The 13,711-nt window shown below is 39.6% G+C and overlaps 1 protein-coding gene across 4 annotated transcripts in view; it reads left to right on the top strand.

Moving 5' to 3' along the window:
* IGF2BP3 (insulin like growth factor 2 mRNA binding protein 3) overlaps positions 1 to 12,945 on the top strand; it is a 71,235-nt gene extending 58,290 nt beyond the window's left edge. For 3 of the 4 annotated variants that reach the window (XM_053359505.1, XM_053359504.1, XM_053359507.1), the window contains exons 9-15: positions 1,809 to 1,944; positions 2,615 to 2,746; positions 6,597 to 6,716; positions 7,883 to 7,957; positions 9,375 to 9,506; positions 9,627 to 9,740; positions 10,312 to 12,945. In XM_053359505.1, the coding sequence (XP_053215480.1) occupies positions 1,809 to 1,944; positions 2,615 to 2,746; positions 6,597 to 6,716; positions 7,883 to 7,957; positions 9,375 to 9,506; positions 9,627 to 9,740; positions 10,312 to 10,413 (811 nt within the window). In that variant the 3' untranslated portion in view covers positions 10,414 to 12,945. The remainder of the gene's footprint in view (positions 1 to 1,808; positions 1,945 to 2,614; positions 2,747 to 6,596; positions 6,717 to 7,882; positions 7,958 to 9,374; positions 9,507 to 9,626; positions 9,741 to 10,311) is intronic. The other variant, XM_053359506.1, reaches the window with a different exon arrangement.
* Positions 12,946 to 13,711: the final 766 nt, after the last annotated feature.

Genomic DNA, 13,711 nt, shown 5'->3' with positions numbered 1-13,711 from the left:
AAGTTTACCAGGTCACATCCTATAAATTTATTGTAATTTCTCTTGTAGTTGAAATATCCCTTGGGTCAGTTCTGTTTGAATAATTGACAATACGCTTGGGAAAATGGGGTGCCAGGTGATGTGATTTGGAGCCTTTTGCTTTATAGGACAGGAAAGGTAGTTTTATCTTGGTGTCTTGTGGTCGAAGATTGTTAACAAATGTTTATAAATTAGATACATTTCATTTCTGTCTGAACTATATACGTTTTGTTGGATTTTTGTTGTTGTTTGCCAAGTTTATGGCTGGTAGCAATGCAAATGAAATGAACTGTGAAGTCCTTTTCATCTGTAGCAAATTGAATTCAACACATATATCTTAAACAAAAATGCAAATCATTGTGCAACACTAAGACACAAATCACAACAAATTATGTTGTGTGTTTGATGTACTTGTATGCAACAATGTGTTCTTCGCTAAACAGTAAACTGATTTGAGAAGTGATTGTCATTTAGCGTACATATGGGTATCTTTAAACTAGCAAAGACTGAAAGCTTGGACTCCTTCCTCGCCTCCTGGGGCTAGAAGGATTCTTGGCTCTGCTATTTCTCTTTGGCTAGCCAGACTCCACCTTATGGTCAAGGCAGGAACAAATGCTTTGGAAGTAGGTTGATTCTGCGATTTGCTTCCTGCCTCCATTGAATTCAGTCATGGTTGCTGTTGCCTCATGTATGTTCTCCTCGGACTAGTTATTCTCAACGTACTTTCTATCTTGTGCCTCCATCGTTTCAACTTGTGTTTTCTTCCTCTGTCTGCCTCAGCTTTGTCTGTGATGTGTGTGTAATAGTGTTATACTTTTCTTCCTGGTGTCCACCCACCATTTCAGTGCCCATTTCCACCACCATTTTGTTGCATCTGCCATTTCATTTCTACCCCCTCGAAACAAAAATACACACTTTCATCCTCCTTTCAACCATTTAACTGTTATTTAAGCTCCATTTTCTTTGGCTGACATTCAAGGAAGGGAATAGACAGGAGTGCCTTTTTCAATTGTTTTCTGAGTGGAGATGGGGAAAGTGCCCCTTTAAATCTAAACAGTATACCTGCTTGCAATCCATGGGTGGTTTTTTGTTTGTATGTATGTATGTATGTATGTATGTATGTATGTATGTTTTGCTGCCTTATTAGAGACACCTCAGCAGAGCAAGTACAGTGGTACCTTGGATTAAGTACTTAATTCGTTCTGGAGGTCCGTTCTTAACCTGAAACTGTTCTTAACCTGAAGCACCACTTTAGCTAATGGGGCCTTCTGCTGCCGCCGTGCCACCGGAGCCCAATTTCTGTTCTTATCCTGAAGCAAAGTTCTTAACCTGAAACACTATTTCTGGGTTAGCGGAGTCTGTAACCTGAAGCGTATGTAACCTGAAGTGTATGTAACCCGAGGTACCACTGTATAGAAAAGTAGGCAGGCAGATTATTCCCACAGGAGAAGTCTCCTTCCTTGAGCCACCTAGTTCTGCTCACTTGGCGTGTTGCTCTGGCCAAATGTGGTTCTTGAAGGAGGCTGTGCCTGCTCCAACAACTAGTAGTTTGGTAAGACCCAGCTATAATGTCTGAAGGAGGGCTGGCTTGCAAGCAGTCTTGGCCATGGGATCCCACAAGCAACAGTTTCAGGAACTACCTCTCCCTGGGGTTTCAGCAGCTAGGATAATTAGGTCGTGCACATTCCACAGAGTGCATTTCTGAAGTTTTCAAGGTATAATTACTTTCTGTTTCAGCTTTAAATACAAACCATTACATGCATAGCAGTTGACTGCTTTCTGCTTTGTAGATTACAGGACTTGACGCTCTATAATCCAGAAAGGACCATTACAGTTAAAGGCAGTATTGAAACATGTGCCAAGGCTGAGGAAGAAATAATGAAGAAAATCAGGGAGTCGTATGAAAATGATATAGCTGCTATGAATGTAAGTTGATTTCTAATTTGGGGGTTGGGAGGCGGGTAAGTTAGTCATTTATTTGATTTCCTCCCAATAAATATATTGTATCTTTTTTTACTTCAGCGGAGGGAACGCATGCAGGTTGATACCCAACCATCAGCTTCATAGAGAGAGACTGATGCATATGTTTGTCCCTTCAGATGGAAAACCAGTCTAGTTCAGTACACACACACCAAACCCATCATCCCTGGCCATTTGCTGCATTTGCTTGGGTTGATGAGTGTCAGAGTCCAACAGTATGGGGCCACCATTTCCCCATCCCTGTTGTAGGGTGCTTCTGGAAAATGTTTCATTACATTTGTTGAACGATTATGAGTTTGTTACTGGCTGTGCTGCATGCATTTCACAGTGATTGCTGAATCTGACTTGCAATACTGCCATAGCACCATAAGATGCATTTTATTTAAACCTCTTTATTTGGCTAACACAGTGGTTCATAGAGTCAAAGTACAATTGCTTCTAGCAGAATAGTGACATCTGCCCTACTTCACACTGAGCATTTAGAAAATGATACAGGATTTTGACACTTGTTGTTTGCCAAGTTGAATGTCTCGAAGTTAAAACATTTTGAAATTTGAACAAGAGCAAATTGTGGAATGTGCACAAGAGTGGCTAATCATCTCCTGTATCATTGCAGCTTCAAGCACATTTAATTCCAGGATTAAATCTGAATGCCTTGGGTCTCTTCCCACCTTCTTCTTCAGGGATACCACCTCCCACAGTAGGTGTTGCTTCAGCTGCTGCTGCCTCTTCATATCCTCCATTTGGGGTAATTATATATCTTCCTTTATTGCAGGCACTTGGTTATAGTTCTTCATGTTTTGAATCACTGGTACCTATAGGTGAGAATGGGGTTTATCGTTAGATTGTAACAGGGAGCTAGGTTGTACCTCACCATGTCTTCTGATCCAAGATTCCATTGAGCAGTATACAAACAAGGAATGAAAATTATTGTCACAGACATCATATGCAGGTGACTCACCTTTTGTATTTTTGCATGATAAGGGCATGCCGAGCCATGTCCCCCATGGATCAGACATTACTGTTGAATCCTGAGGTTGGTCTATGTGATTCCTTTCCCTATACATCTTGGTAAGCAAGGCAAGTGATACAGGACTGCACATCCCTCTAGTGTGCAATGTATTAAGTAATGTGTAAATTCAATGTAAGAGGGGGGTAGTAAGGGGAAGTGAATAACTGAAACACCATTAACAGAATAAGCCAAGTCTTTGGACAGCATTGACACATTTGCATGTTTGGGAAATTGGCAATCTGCCCCTTGTGAATGGGGTTGCATTCCTTCTGAAGGAATCAGTGCATCACTTTCAGGTACTCCTGGGTACATCTTTCTCACTAGGGGCCTCAGGGTCCTCTTTGGCTAGGAGTGCCTTTTACCAGCTTCATACCACCAGCCTGACCACTTTAGTCCAGGTGTTGGTAATCTGAAGGCTGGATTACTTTAATGCACTCTATGTGGGGCTGGTTTGTAAGTTCCAGCTGGTGCAGAATGCAACAACCAGATTGCTGATGGGAGCTTCTGGTCAAGAAAATGTGACACAATTGTTAAAACTTCCTGTATTAATTTACAAAGCTCTGATAAACTTAGGACCAGGGTAGCTCAGGGACTGCCAGAACCCTGATATCCCAGCTGGATCACTGAGATCATCTGCAGGAGTGTCAGTGGTCTTTCCCCGACTTGGTGAGGTTCATTTGATAATGAGAAACCGAGCCTTTAATGTCATCAGCCTAGTCCTGTGAAATACTCTGCCAATAGAGATTCAGCAGGTGCCTTCTGTGCCAACTTTCAAATGCCTGCTGAAAACTTTTCTATTCTGACATGCCTTTGCAGGCAATTAAGAGTACATCCTACCACCGTGGTTTACTGATATTTATTTTTGAGTTTTTAACTTTTACTGTAGTTTTGTTTTTACTGTTGTAAACCACTTTTATATAGCTTTATGATATAGCGATATACTAATATTTTTATAAATAGCACATACATGTGATTATAGGCTGCCTTTTAGGGCATAACTGTTCCAACTGTCAGCTTACATAATCCAAAATACACTAGAAACAAGAAAATTCAGATATTATAAGAGCAACATATTTATTTATTTATTAGGCCACTTAATTGAAACGTTAATGCAACAGCAACATGGATTCTATAATAGAGGAGGGAAGATAAACGATGCAGTGAGAAGTCCTGTGTTCTTCCGTACATCTGTTGTTGGTGTACAGTGAAATAATTAAAACACCTCAAAAGTTACGTTAGAGCACACTACATGGTGGTGTGAGGTAACAGAAAGGGATGAAACTACTAGTATCATTGGCAGTACAGAAGAGAAGCTAATTGGGGCATTAAGTTTATTCCCCAAAGACATCCTTTCTAAAGCCGCTTTGATGGGAGGACAGCAACCGGCATGGGAAGAGGGCCCGTCCTCTGGGCTGGAAAGGGAGTCTCCAATTTCATACCATAGGAGGCAAAGTCTCAGCGCTCACTCCCAAAACAACTTCTGCCTTTGACATAAGAGGCAGGTTCCAGCTAGACTGTGTTCTAGTGAGCTTGCCAAAAGATGACAGGCACATTTAAGAAAAGAAGAAAACTGGAGTGAGGCAGAAGAGGGAGCCATCTAAAGATGTTGTCTAGAACTATGCAGTATCTGATTTTGTCCATTCATGGGAATGAGGGACAAAATAGAAATGTGCCAAAATAAAGGGGGAAAGGGGGAAATTTTCGAAAGTTTTGAGGTGTTAGGTGTAGCTTGCCCTAGTAATTACTGAGACAAGGGAGGAAGCTTTTCCCCACCCCCCTGCTTAAAAAAAGTGTTGCATGCCAGCTCCGTCCAAACCACATTCCACTTCTGGGTCATGATTCCATGGAAATTCTGGACCTGGAATTCTAGAAGTGGAGTACATCGCAGAGGCTTGGAAGGAGATGGTGTGTGATATTTTTCTTTAAAAAGAGGAGATACAAATGCCCCATCTTGTTTAAATATAAATATATATATAAATAATATAAACCATCCCCATCTTAGCCCTAGAAGGTATTTTTAAGGAAAGCCACCACCATCCTGAAAACCTCTGAGAAATGTTAACCCAGAAATCACCCTGGGTGCACAAATGGTCACTCAAAAGAGGGGTGATTTTCAGGACAGTGTTCATGTTGCCACTCAAAATGCTGTGCAGACAAGTATTAACTGTGGCTTAGGCATCTAGAAATTTGCATGTCCTGGAAGGCATCCTAGTCCGCACTGTAATCTCTCCAGGAGCTTTTCTTTTACAATGACAGGCAACATCACATGATATCAAACAAGCTGAGCTATTAATGGGTGGTCTGGGCCTATTGTGATAGTTCTTCTTCCCTGCCCCCAGCAGTTGTCTCCTTTTTGCTCCAGTCCTATTTGCACTCACCATCAGAATTGGCTATTGGAGGAGCTTAGACCAAAGAGTTTCTACTAGTGTATAAGTATGCATATGGTGACATATATGACAGGGAAACATGTGGTGTTTGATCCAAAGCTTTTATTCCTCCACAGGAACCTTTGGAGCTAACAAATTGTGAAATTGTTTTAGCTATGTTTAACATAACTGATTATTTTATATGTGTTTACGCTAGTGCTCTAAGTTCTGTCACCACCAAGAAGCTTGTGTTTGGTTTTGTTCCCTGGATTTTCTTTGTGTGCTTTGGTTTTCTGTTTTTAAATATAGCTGAAGCATAATACGTCTGCATAATCTGACTTCAGTAAAGATAATGAACTCATTTTATAAGATTACTTCAGGATGTATTGGACATAGTAACTGAGTGCAGAGGGATATCTCTTACAATAAATGACTGAAAAAACAATTTGTTTTGTGCTACATATGGCTTTTCAATAGAGGTAATAATGGAATTGTGTATTGACAGAAATATGTCAACCTAATATTCAGACATTGTAAATCATTGTGTATTAAATAGCAGAACACCTTAATCAACCAGTTATTCCTTATAAATCAGTCCATGGGATCACAAAGAGTCGGACACGACTAAACAAAACAAAAGATAGACAGATACACAACAATGAAGTTAAAGTCCTTTTTTAATGTTATGGGATTGCTGCCAATAGAATCCAGGTGCTGCACGCAAGAGACTTCATTAGTAATAATAAAACATTTTTATTTATACGCCACACTACTGACAGGGTTGCCCCAGCTACTTTGGGCAGCTTCCAATAAATTTAAACATCAGAGTAAAATATCAGACATTAAAAACTTTCCTATATAGGGCTGCTTTCAGATGTCTTCTAAAAGTCAGATAGTAGTTTATTTCCTTGACATCTGGTTGTAACCTTAAAGTTTGCCACTGATCATGTAATGCAAATTTTTTTGCTACGTTATGTTTGTTCCAAACCTCTTTTGAGTAGTTCTTAAAACACAAAAATCTAGAGTTGCATATTTAGAAATCTGGTGGATTTAATATTTCAAGTAGAATGAATTTCTTCGTTGTTAGAAAACAGCTACTCAGCCACACATGGTGGTTGGAAATAAGGCGTATCTGTTTGCTTTCAGTTGGCAACTACAGCTTGATTGCTACCGTTCAGATGGTTCATTGCCTGACCTTTCCCCCCACTTACCTATTCCAGCAACAGCCAGAGTCTGAGACTGTTCATCTGTTCATCCCAGCCTTGGCAGTGGGTGCCATTATTGGCAAGCAGGGGCAACACATCAAACAACTTTCTCGTTTTGCAGGTGCATCTATTAAGGTAATATTAAACTGATCAACTTCGAATATCTCCAATCTTTATAACTGTCAGCAAGTTTCTGCAAGTTTGCTCTGTTCCTGCGTCTACCTTAGACACCCTGCTTTGACTGTAAAGCAGTAAATGGTACTCTCTGCTTCAGAGACAAGATAATTGCAAACATGTTTCTAGAAGTTCTTTGAGGGGTGAAATATAAGCTGTTAAAAAAAACCTGCCACCTTGGTGGGCTTGACTTTTTGTTCTTTAAGATGGTTTAGACCTTTGGGCCATGTTTTTTAATTGGAGCTTATTTTGCCATAATGTACAGAGCTGAAAATGAGATTTTAGTTAACAAACATGAAAGCAATTTAACTGTTGTGCTTCTCATGTTGCTTCAAATGTTTTTAGTTCAAAATAAGATGAGCGTATAGCTCGCCTGTGAGGTGATTACAGTTTGGAAAAGCCACTCTCTAGAATTAAGGCTGCAACCCTTATTACCTGGGTGTAAGCCTTGTTGAAATCAGTGGAGTTTACTTTTGCATGGGCAAGTATAGGATTGTGCTATAAATACAGTTCATTATCAACAATCGTGAGCCTGCCTTGATGGTTGATCCAACATAGCAGAGGGTATGTGGGTAGGACTTGCATTCACCTTTCTTGTTTTGAAGTGGGGATAAGAGGTTATTGGTTAGAATTTTTCTCTGTTACTGTTCAAAGGATTTTTTCAGTGATTGTGTCATACAGTGTATCTGACTAGTGATCTTACCTCTTCCTACATCATTCTCCCTGTCTCTCTCTTCCTGCTCCACCCCCCAGTTCTGCTGGCACTACTGAAATTTTCCATGATCTTACCTCTCAGCTTTCTCCAGCTCCATTTTCTAGGAAAGTGATATGGCTTAGCCTATAATCACAAATACATGGATGGAGTAGTAAGATTGACTGACATCAGGAGCACATTATTTTCCTTTTTAAAAGCAATCACCAGTGGATTTGTACCCTCATATAAGGGTTCACAATTTGTAGGAAAACATTAACACTAATATCCATGCTTAATGTTGCCAGTGCATTTGTACTGGAACAGCAGGATGGTGGTGGTTTTCATTTAAAAACAACACCACCCTATTATTCATCTCATTGAATAATGAGGAGAGGGCATCCAATAAGTTCCTAATCTGTCACTTCTTTTCTAGATTGCACCTGCCGAAGGACCAGATGCAAAGCTGAGAATGGTGATAATCACTGGACCACCAGAGGCACAGTTCAAGGTACAGTGTTCAGCAACTATCTGGCTCTTCTGCTAGCTTGACTTTCATTAATAGTTTTAAGACAAAACATGCATAGTCAAGAGAAGGTGAAAATCCTTCTGCCTCGTTAATTGAGTAAGTTACTTATGTGTGATGTTCCATTTGCTGTTTAGTCGTTTAGTCCTGTCCAACTCTTCGTGACCCCATAGACCAGAGCACACCAGGCACTCCTGTCTTCCACTGCCTCCCGCAGCTTGGTCAATTTCATGTTCATAGCTTCGAGAACACTGTCCAACCATCTCGTCCTGTTGTCCCCTTCTCCTTGTGCCCTCAATCTTTCCCAACATCAGGGTCTTTTCCAGGGAGTCTTCTTTTCTCATGAGGTGGCCAAAGTATTGGAGCCTCAGCTTCAGGATCTGTCCTTCCAGTGAGCACTCAGGGCTGATTTCCTTAAGAATGGATCGGTTTGATCTTCTTGCAGTCCATGGGACTCTCAAGAGTCTCCTCCAGCACCATAATTCAAAAGCATGAATCCTTCTGCGATCAGCCTTCTTTATGGTCCAGCTCTCACTTCCATACATCACTACTGGGAAAACCATAGCTTTAACTATACGGACCTTTGTCGGCAAGGTGATGTCTCTGCTTTTTAAGATGCTGTCTAGGTTTGTCATTGCTTTTCTTCCAAGAAGCAGGTGTCTTTTAATTTCATGACTGCAGTCACCATCTGCAGTGATCATGGAGCCCAAGAAAGTAAAATCTCTCACTGCCTCCATTTCTTCCCCTTCTATTTGCCAGGAGGTGATGGGATCAGTGGCCATGATCTTAGTTTTTTTGATGTTGAGCTTCAGACCATATTTTGCGCTCTCCTCTTTCACCCTCATTAAAGGGTTCTTTAATTCCTCCTCACTTTCTGCCATCGTGTTAAGCATAAAAGCATATACCTGTCAACATTTTTAAATGTAGGTAGAAGAAACAATGTGGCGACTGTTTTAAATGCAGCCAATCAGCAAAATCATGGTAGTGTTATTTGCAGTCCTCAGTTCAAATTGCTCCTTCGCAGAAACAGTGCTTCCATGTCTCTCTGCACTGTGCTTCCATAACTGCAAATTCAATGCTCCTGGTGTGGTTTAGGGGTTTTCTTTTTCTTTCTCCTAATAGTTACTTCCGCCCTCTTCTAGTCACCACCAGAAGCTTGTACATTCTCATTCTGATGTCATTTGTGTCAGGTGCCAAAATGTAAAATGATTGTATGAATTTATCAAAACTGTAATTTAATTTTTTTGAACATAATTTTCAGATTTGTTTCTACCATTATCCCTATTGCTGATAACATGGAATTAGAAAGGAAACGTAATCTTTTCTGTAGCTTCATGGGGTTGGTATGTAGGGCAGAATTTAGTGGCAGACTGATTTGATTGGCATATATTTTATTTTAAAGGCCCAAGGAAGAATCTATGGGAAACTTAAGGAAGAAAATTTCTTTGGACCTAAGGAAGAAGTGAAACTTGAAGCTCATATAAAAGTGCCGTCCTATGCTGCTGGTAGAGTTATTGGTAAAGGAGGCAAAACGGCAAGTAGCTGACGAAAAGTTGACTAATAAACCAATTACTTTTTTAAAAAACAACAACCCAAATTTATATTATAAAACATGGCACAGCAGTGCAGTGATAGTACAATTTGTTTTACACAGGTAAATGAGCTTCAGAATTTGACAAGTGCCGAAGTTGTAGTTCCCCGCGACCAGACACCAGATGAAAATGATCAGGTGGTTGTGAAAATTACTGGCCATTTCTATGCATGCCAGGTAGGTGTAAACAGAGACCTTTGATTTTTTTCAGTGATGTACCCCAAAGACGAGAATAGAAATTTAGTTAAAAATGAGCTGGCATGAAATTCCCCCTTGAACCCACTGAAATGTCACCATTATCTTTGTAGTCCTGACAAGAAAACAAGGGGGAAGTATTGTTACTAGTTCAACTATCAGTAAATACTGGATTATTTTAAATTGTGGGATTCTCTCCTGTCCCCTTGCTCCTGTCTTTTGGTGAGCAGCAAAAACTCATTTTTACACATTTGGTTCTGTATAAGTTAATGATTTTTATGTGGCTGGTTTTATATATGTACTGGTATATTTAATTTGCTGTTGAGAGAGAACATTTTAATGGTTTAATCACTGTAGCAGCATTTTTCAGGGACCAAATGTGCTATCTGCTGTGCACATTTATAATTGCAGTCTTTATTTTGAAGGTATTTACAGTCACAAATGCATGTGAATAACATAATGGGGGGGGGAGAGAAAGAGATGAGAAAGCAAGCAGTATGAAAGTCAACCTAACATGACAGGTGATGGTTGGAATTTTGTTAACTCTCTGCAGCTTGCCCAGCGAAAAATTCAGGAAATTCTGGCTCAGGTAAGAAGGCAGCAGCAACAACAAAAGACAGCGCAAAGTGGACAGCCACAGCAGAGACGGAAATAAAGGTTTAGGAAAAGACCCTTCGGAGACAGATGCCAGACCAAAGAGAGACTGTAACGGACAGGTTCTGGGCACCTGTTGGAATGATATGCAGATGTTTCACAAAGCCAGTCACTTGTTTGAGGACCAGGCCAAAGTTGGCATGCTGTCTCTGAGAATGTATTCTTTAGGCTCTCTTACTTTTGAAACCCAGCTTTAAACTTAAGGACCCCTTCACTTCCCTTTTGTTCTATTCCTCACAGTTTAACATAAACTTGTTAGTCTTCTTTTACTGTTCTTGCTATTCCCCAGCAATTTTAGAACTTGGTTTAATGAAGCTTTCTCTTTTGAGTTCACTGATTTAACAAGAAAAGGCATTGCTCTTCTAGGTCCATTTGTAAAAGAAGAAAAGACAATTGGAGGGTGGGGTTTGGGGAGGGAGGGCGGGGTTTAGAACAAGGGCATTGACGAGGTTACGTGTTACTCCCAATGTTAACCAAGTGGCATTTCTTTTAAACATTTGGTTGCATTTTTACATAACACTGCCATGTATAAACTAAGGGAAATGTTCATTGATGTTGGCCAGGGCATGAAAAGATAAATATGCATTTTACTAAACTACCTCAGGCATTTAATACCTCAATTAAGAAATTGTTCCTTTTTTGCTTCTTCTTTTTTCCTTTTTTTTCTTTTTGGTATTTTGTATACTTTATAAAGCTAATAGTTCTTAAGCATTTTATTTTTTTAAAAAAAGAAAAATTTGATCAGCCAATAGTCAGGAGCACTACAGAGTTTATTGAGCGGGGGAAGGGAAAGAAATATAGTAGATTGCTTCTAACTGCTGGCTGACAGGAGTGAGATGGAAAAATAGATTCTGATTATATCTGAGGGTGTCAACACAATCATTTGGGGTGGGGGTGGGTAGGGAATCAGCAAATGTTCAAACGATACTTAAACAAATGCCAACATTCTGATAGCAGCAATGCCATTATTTTTTCTTTTACGATGGGATGAAAAAGTTTTTGATGGTACTTTTGTTGGGAACAGAACAAGGAAGTGATGGCAAGAGGCTGGGGCTTGGGGGTAAATTTTAGAAGGTCTTTTGGAGACTGGACGTTTTTTTTCCTTTTTGTACTTGATTGAATGCATGAACCCTTTGTGCCTTTGACCATCACAACCTACCTACTAATGCTACACCTAAACATTTGCAGCCCATTTGTACTTTGCCAGTTCTGTTTCAGAGAGCAAGCTTCATCTTCAGTTTGGTAGGATTCTTTATCTGCTGGAGCAGTTTAGAGGTGTGGATTCTCTGCAGCTCCAGCAGATAGCTCCATACCATTTTCAGTTACCATAATATTGGGTGGGGGGAGGAGGAATCGAACGCTGTTTGATCTCATTTAAAGGTATTGAAAGGCTAAGTTTACATATCCAGCCGATACTAAGGGCCACACTAAGCCACTTCGAAGGTTTTTTAAAAAATAAAATAAAATAAAAAGAATACAACCTCAGGCTTGGCTAATGAAATAAGATAACAGCAAGATTTATGCACATTCTGCAACTGACCACAAAAAAGGAGGAAGAAAACTTATCAAAAGGCAGGGATCGCAGGAAATTTACCAAATTTATTTTTGATTTCAGAATGTAATTTGAATCATGATTGTGGTAATATGCATTCGAGTTTCTACAATAAACTTCAGTCTACCTCAGTTTTAACAATGTGGCAACACATGGTGCATAAAGACTGCTGTGTGCGTACGCGCCTGCCCGTGTACACGAGCCTTGCTATTACCTCGGACCCTTTTGTTTGTGATGTTTCTGTGCATGAGAGGATTGGAACTGCTACGCTGCACTGAGTTGAGGGGCACAATTAGCAAAAACAAAAAAAAAGTTTGTTTCACCATTTTGTTGATCTACCTCTTAGATTGATATTAAAATAGAGGCATTTCTTCATAGAATAGATCATTTTCCCAAAGATCGTTGTTGTACAGGTTAGATAACTTTTGAAAAATGATCTCTCTCTCTTTTTTTTTTACTGGATCTTTTCTTTACTAATTGGTTTAAAAACCACAAATCTTTGTTGTAGTTTAGCAGAAGGGAAAAATGAAAGTTTCTTTTCTATTTTGGACAGTACTTAACCTAATCTTTAGGAGACTTTTCTTACAATGAATTTACAATTACTGAAGAATTGAGAGAAGGTCATAGTGTGAATTTTTGTTGTCTGAATTCAATATCATTTTCTTAATATTGGGGAAAGATTGACTTGTTTTTCCATAACAGTTTTATTTTGCAAAATAAGTGCTGCATTTACATCTGCTGGTTTAAATATTGTAATTTTTCTTAAACTTCTAGGCTTTAGAATGGTAAAATCATGTCTTTTACTTTCAATTGAGACTTGGTAATTTGGAGTACTTGGAAATAGGTAGGAAGTGATTCTGTAAATGACTTCAGTATTTACAAAAGTATTGATCATTTCTCCTCTGTAATGTGCCCCCAATGCAGCTTCACTTGCCAGATGCCTCTGAATGGAATAAAGAGTTTAACTCCTATTATCAGACATATGTGACTGCTTTTGTGTTCCCTTCTTCCACAACATGGCAGTTAAATGATTTGTTGTTGAAATGAGATCTTGGCCTTATTTTGCAACCTTACAGAGAAGGCACTGGTTGTTCTGTGATATGGCATCCTTGCCTACCTTGGTTAACACTGAATAGCTGCAAACTTCTGAAATTTGCTTAGGGGATTTGGACTTGAAGAGAGCAGTTTAAACTGCCCATCAACCCAATATTCTCCATGTACAAAGACCTTCAATATAAGCTTAAAACTTAGCAGTCGTAAGATAATGGGGATGAGTCCTCTTCCAGTGGCCTATGACAAGAAGGAACTGATTTTTAATGGCCGATGAGATGCAGTATAATGGTGCACACGGAGACATCTGCAAAATGACATACATGCACAGGGTTTCTGCAGTCATTAGTGTGCTGTGGGGCAGTTAAAACGACAAACGACAAATTTATATGCTAAGTGCCACTGTTCAAATAAATGTCAAGCATCAGAATGCAATTATATAGACCAATAGCATGTCAACATCTAGAAGACAGTGGTAGTTCTATCCCAATGTAAACTTGTTCCATACCATGTGCCACCTCATTAACAAGATATAAAGTAAGGCTGTCAAATACTTGCTTGCTTTTAACTCTCCCCTAATGTTACATTTCTCTGAAAGAGAATTTACAGCACACCTGGCACTTCCTTGAAAGTGGTGTGTGAAGTATCCCATGCAGGGAGAATTTGCACAGCAGCAATGGTGTAGAAATGAGAAACA

Source organism: Podarcis raffonei, chromosome 12 (genome assembly GCF_027172205.1).
Source record: "Podarcis raffonei isolate rPodRaf1 chromosome 12, rPodRaf1.pri, whole genome shotgun sequence".
NCBI classification, from domain to species: Eukaryota; Metazoa; Chordata; class Lepidosauria; order Squamata; family Lacertidae; genus Podarcis; species Podarcis raffonei.
Note: the sequence above shows the minus strand (reverse complement) of the source record. Positions and strands in the feature narration are given on the sequence as shown.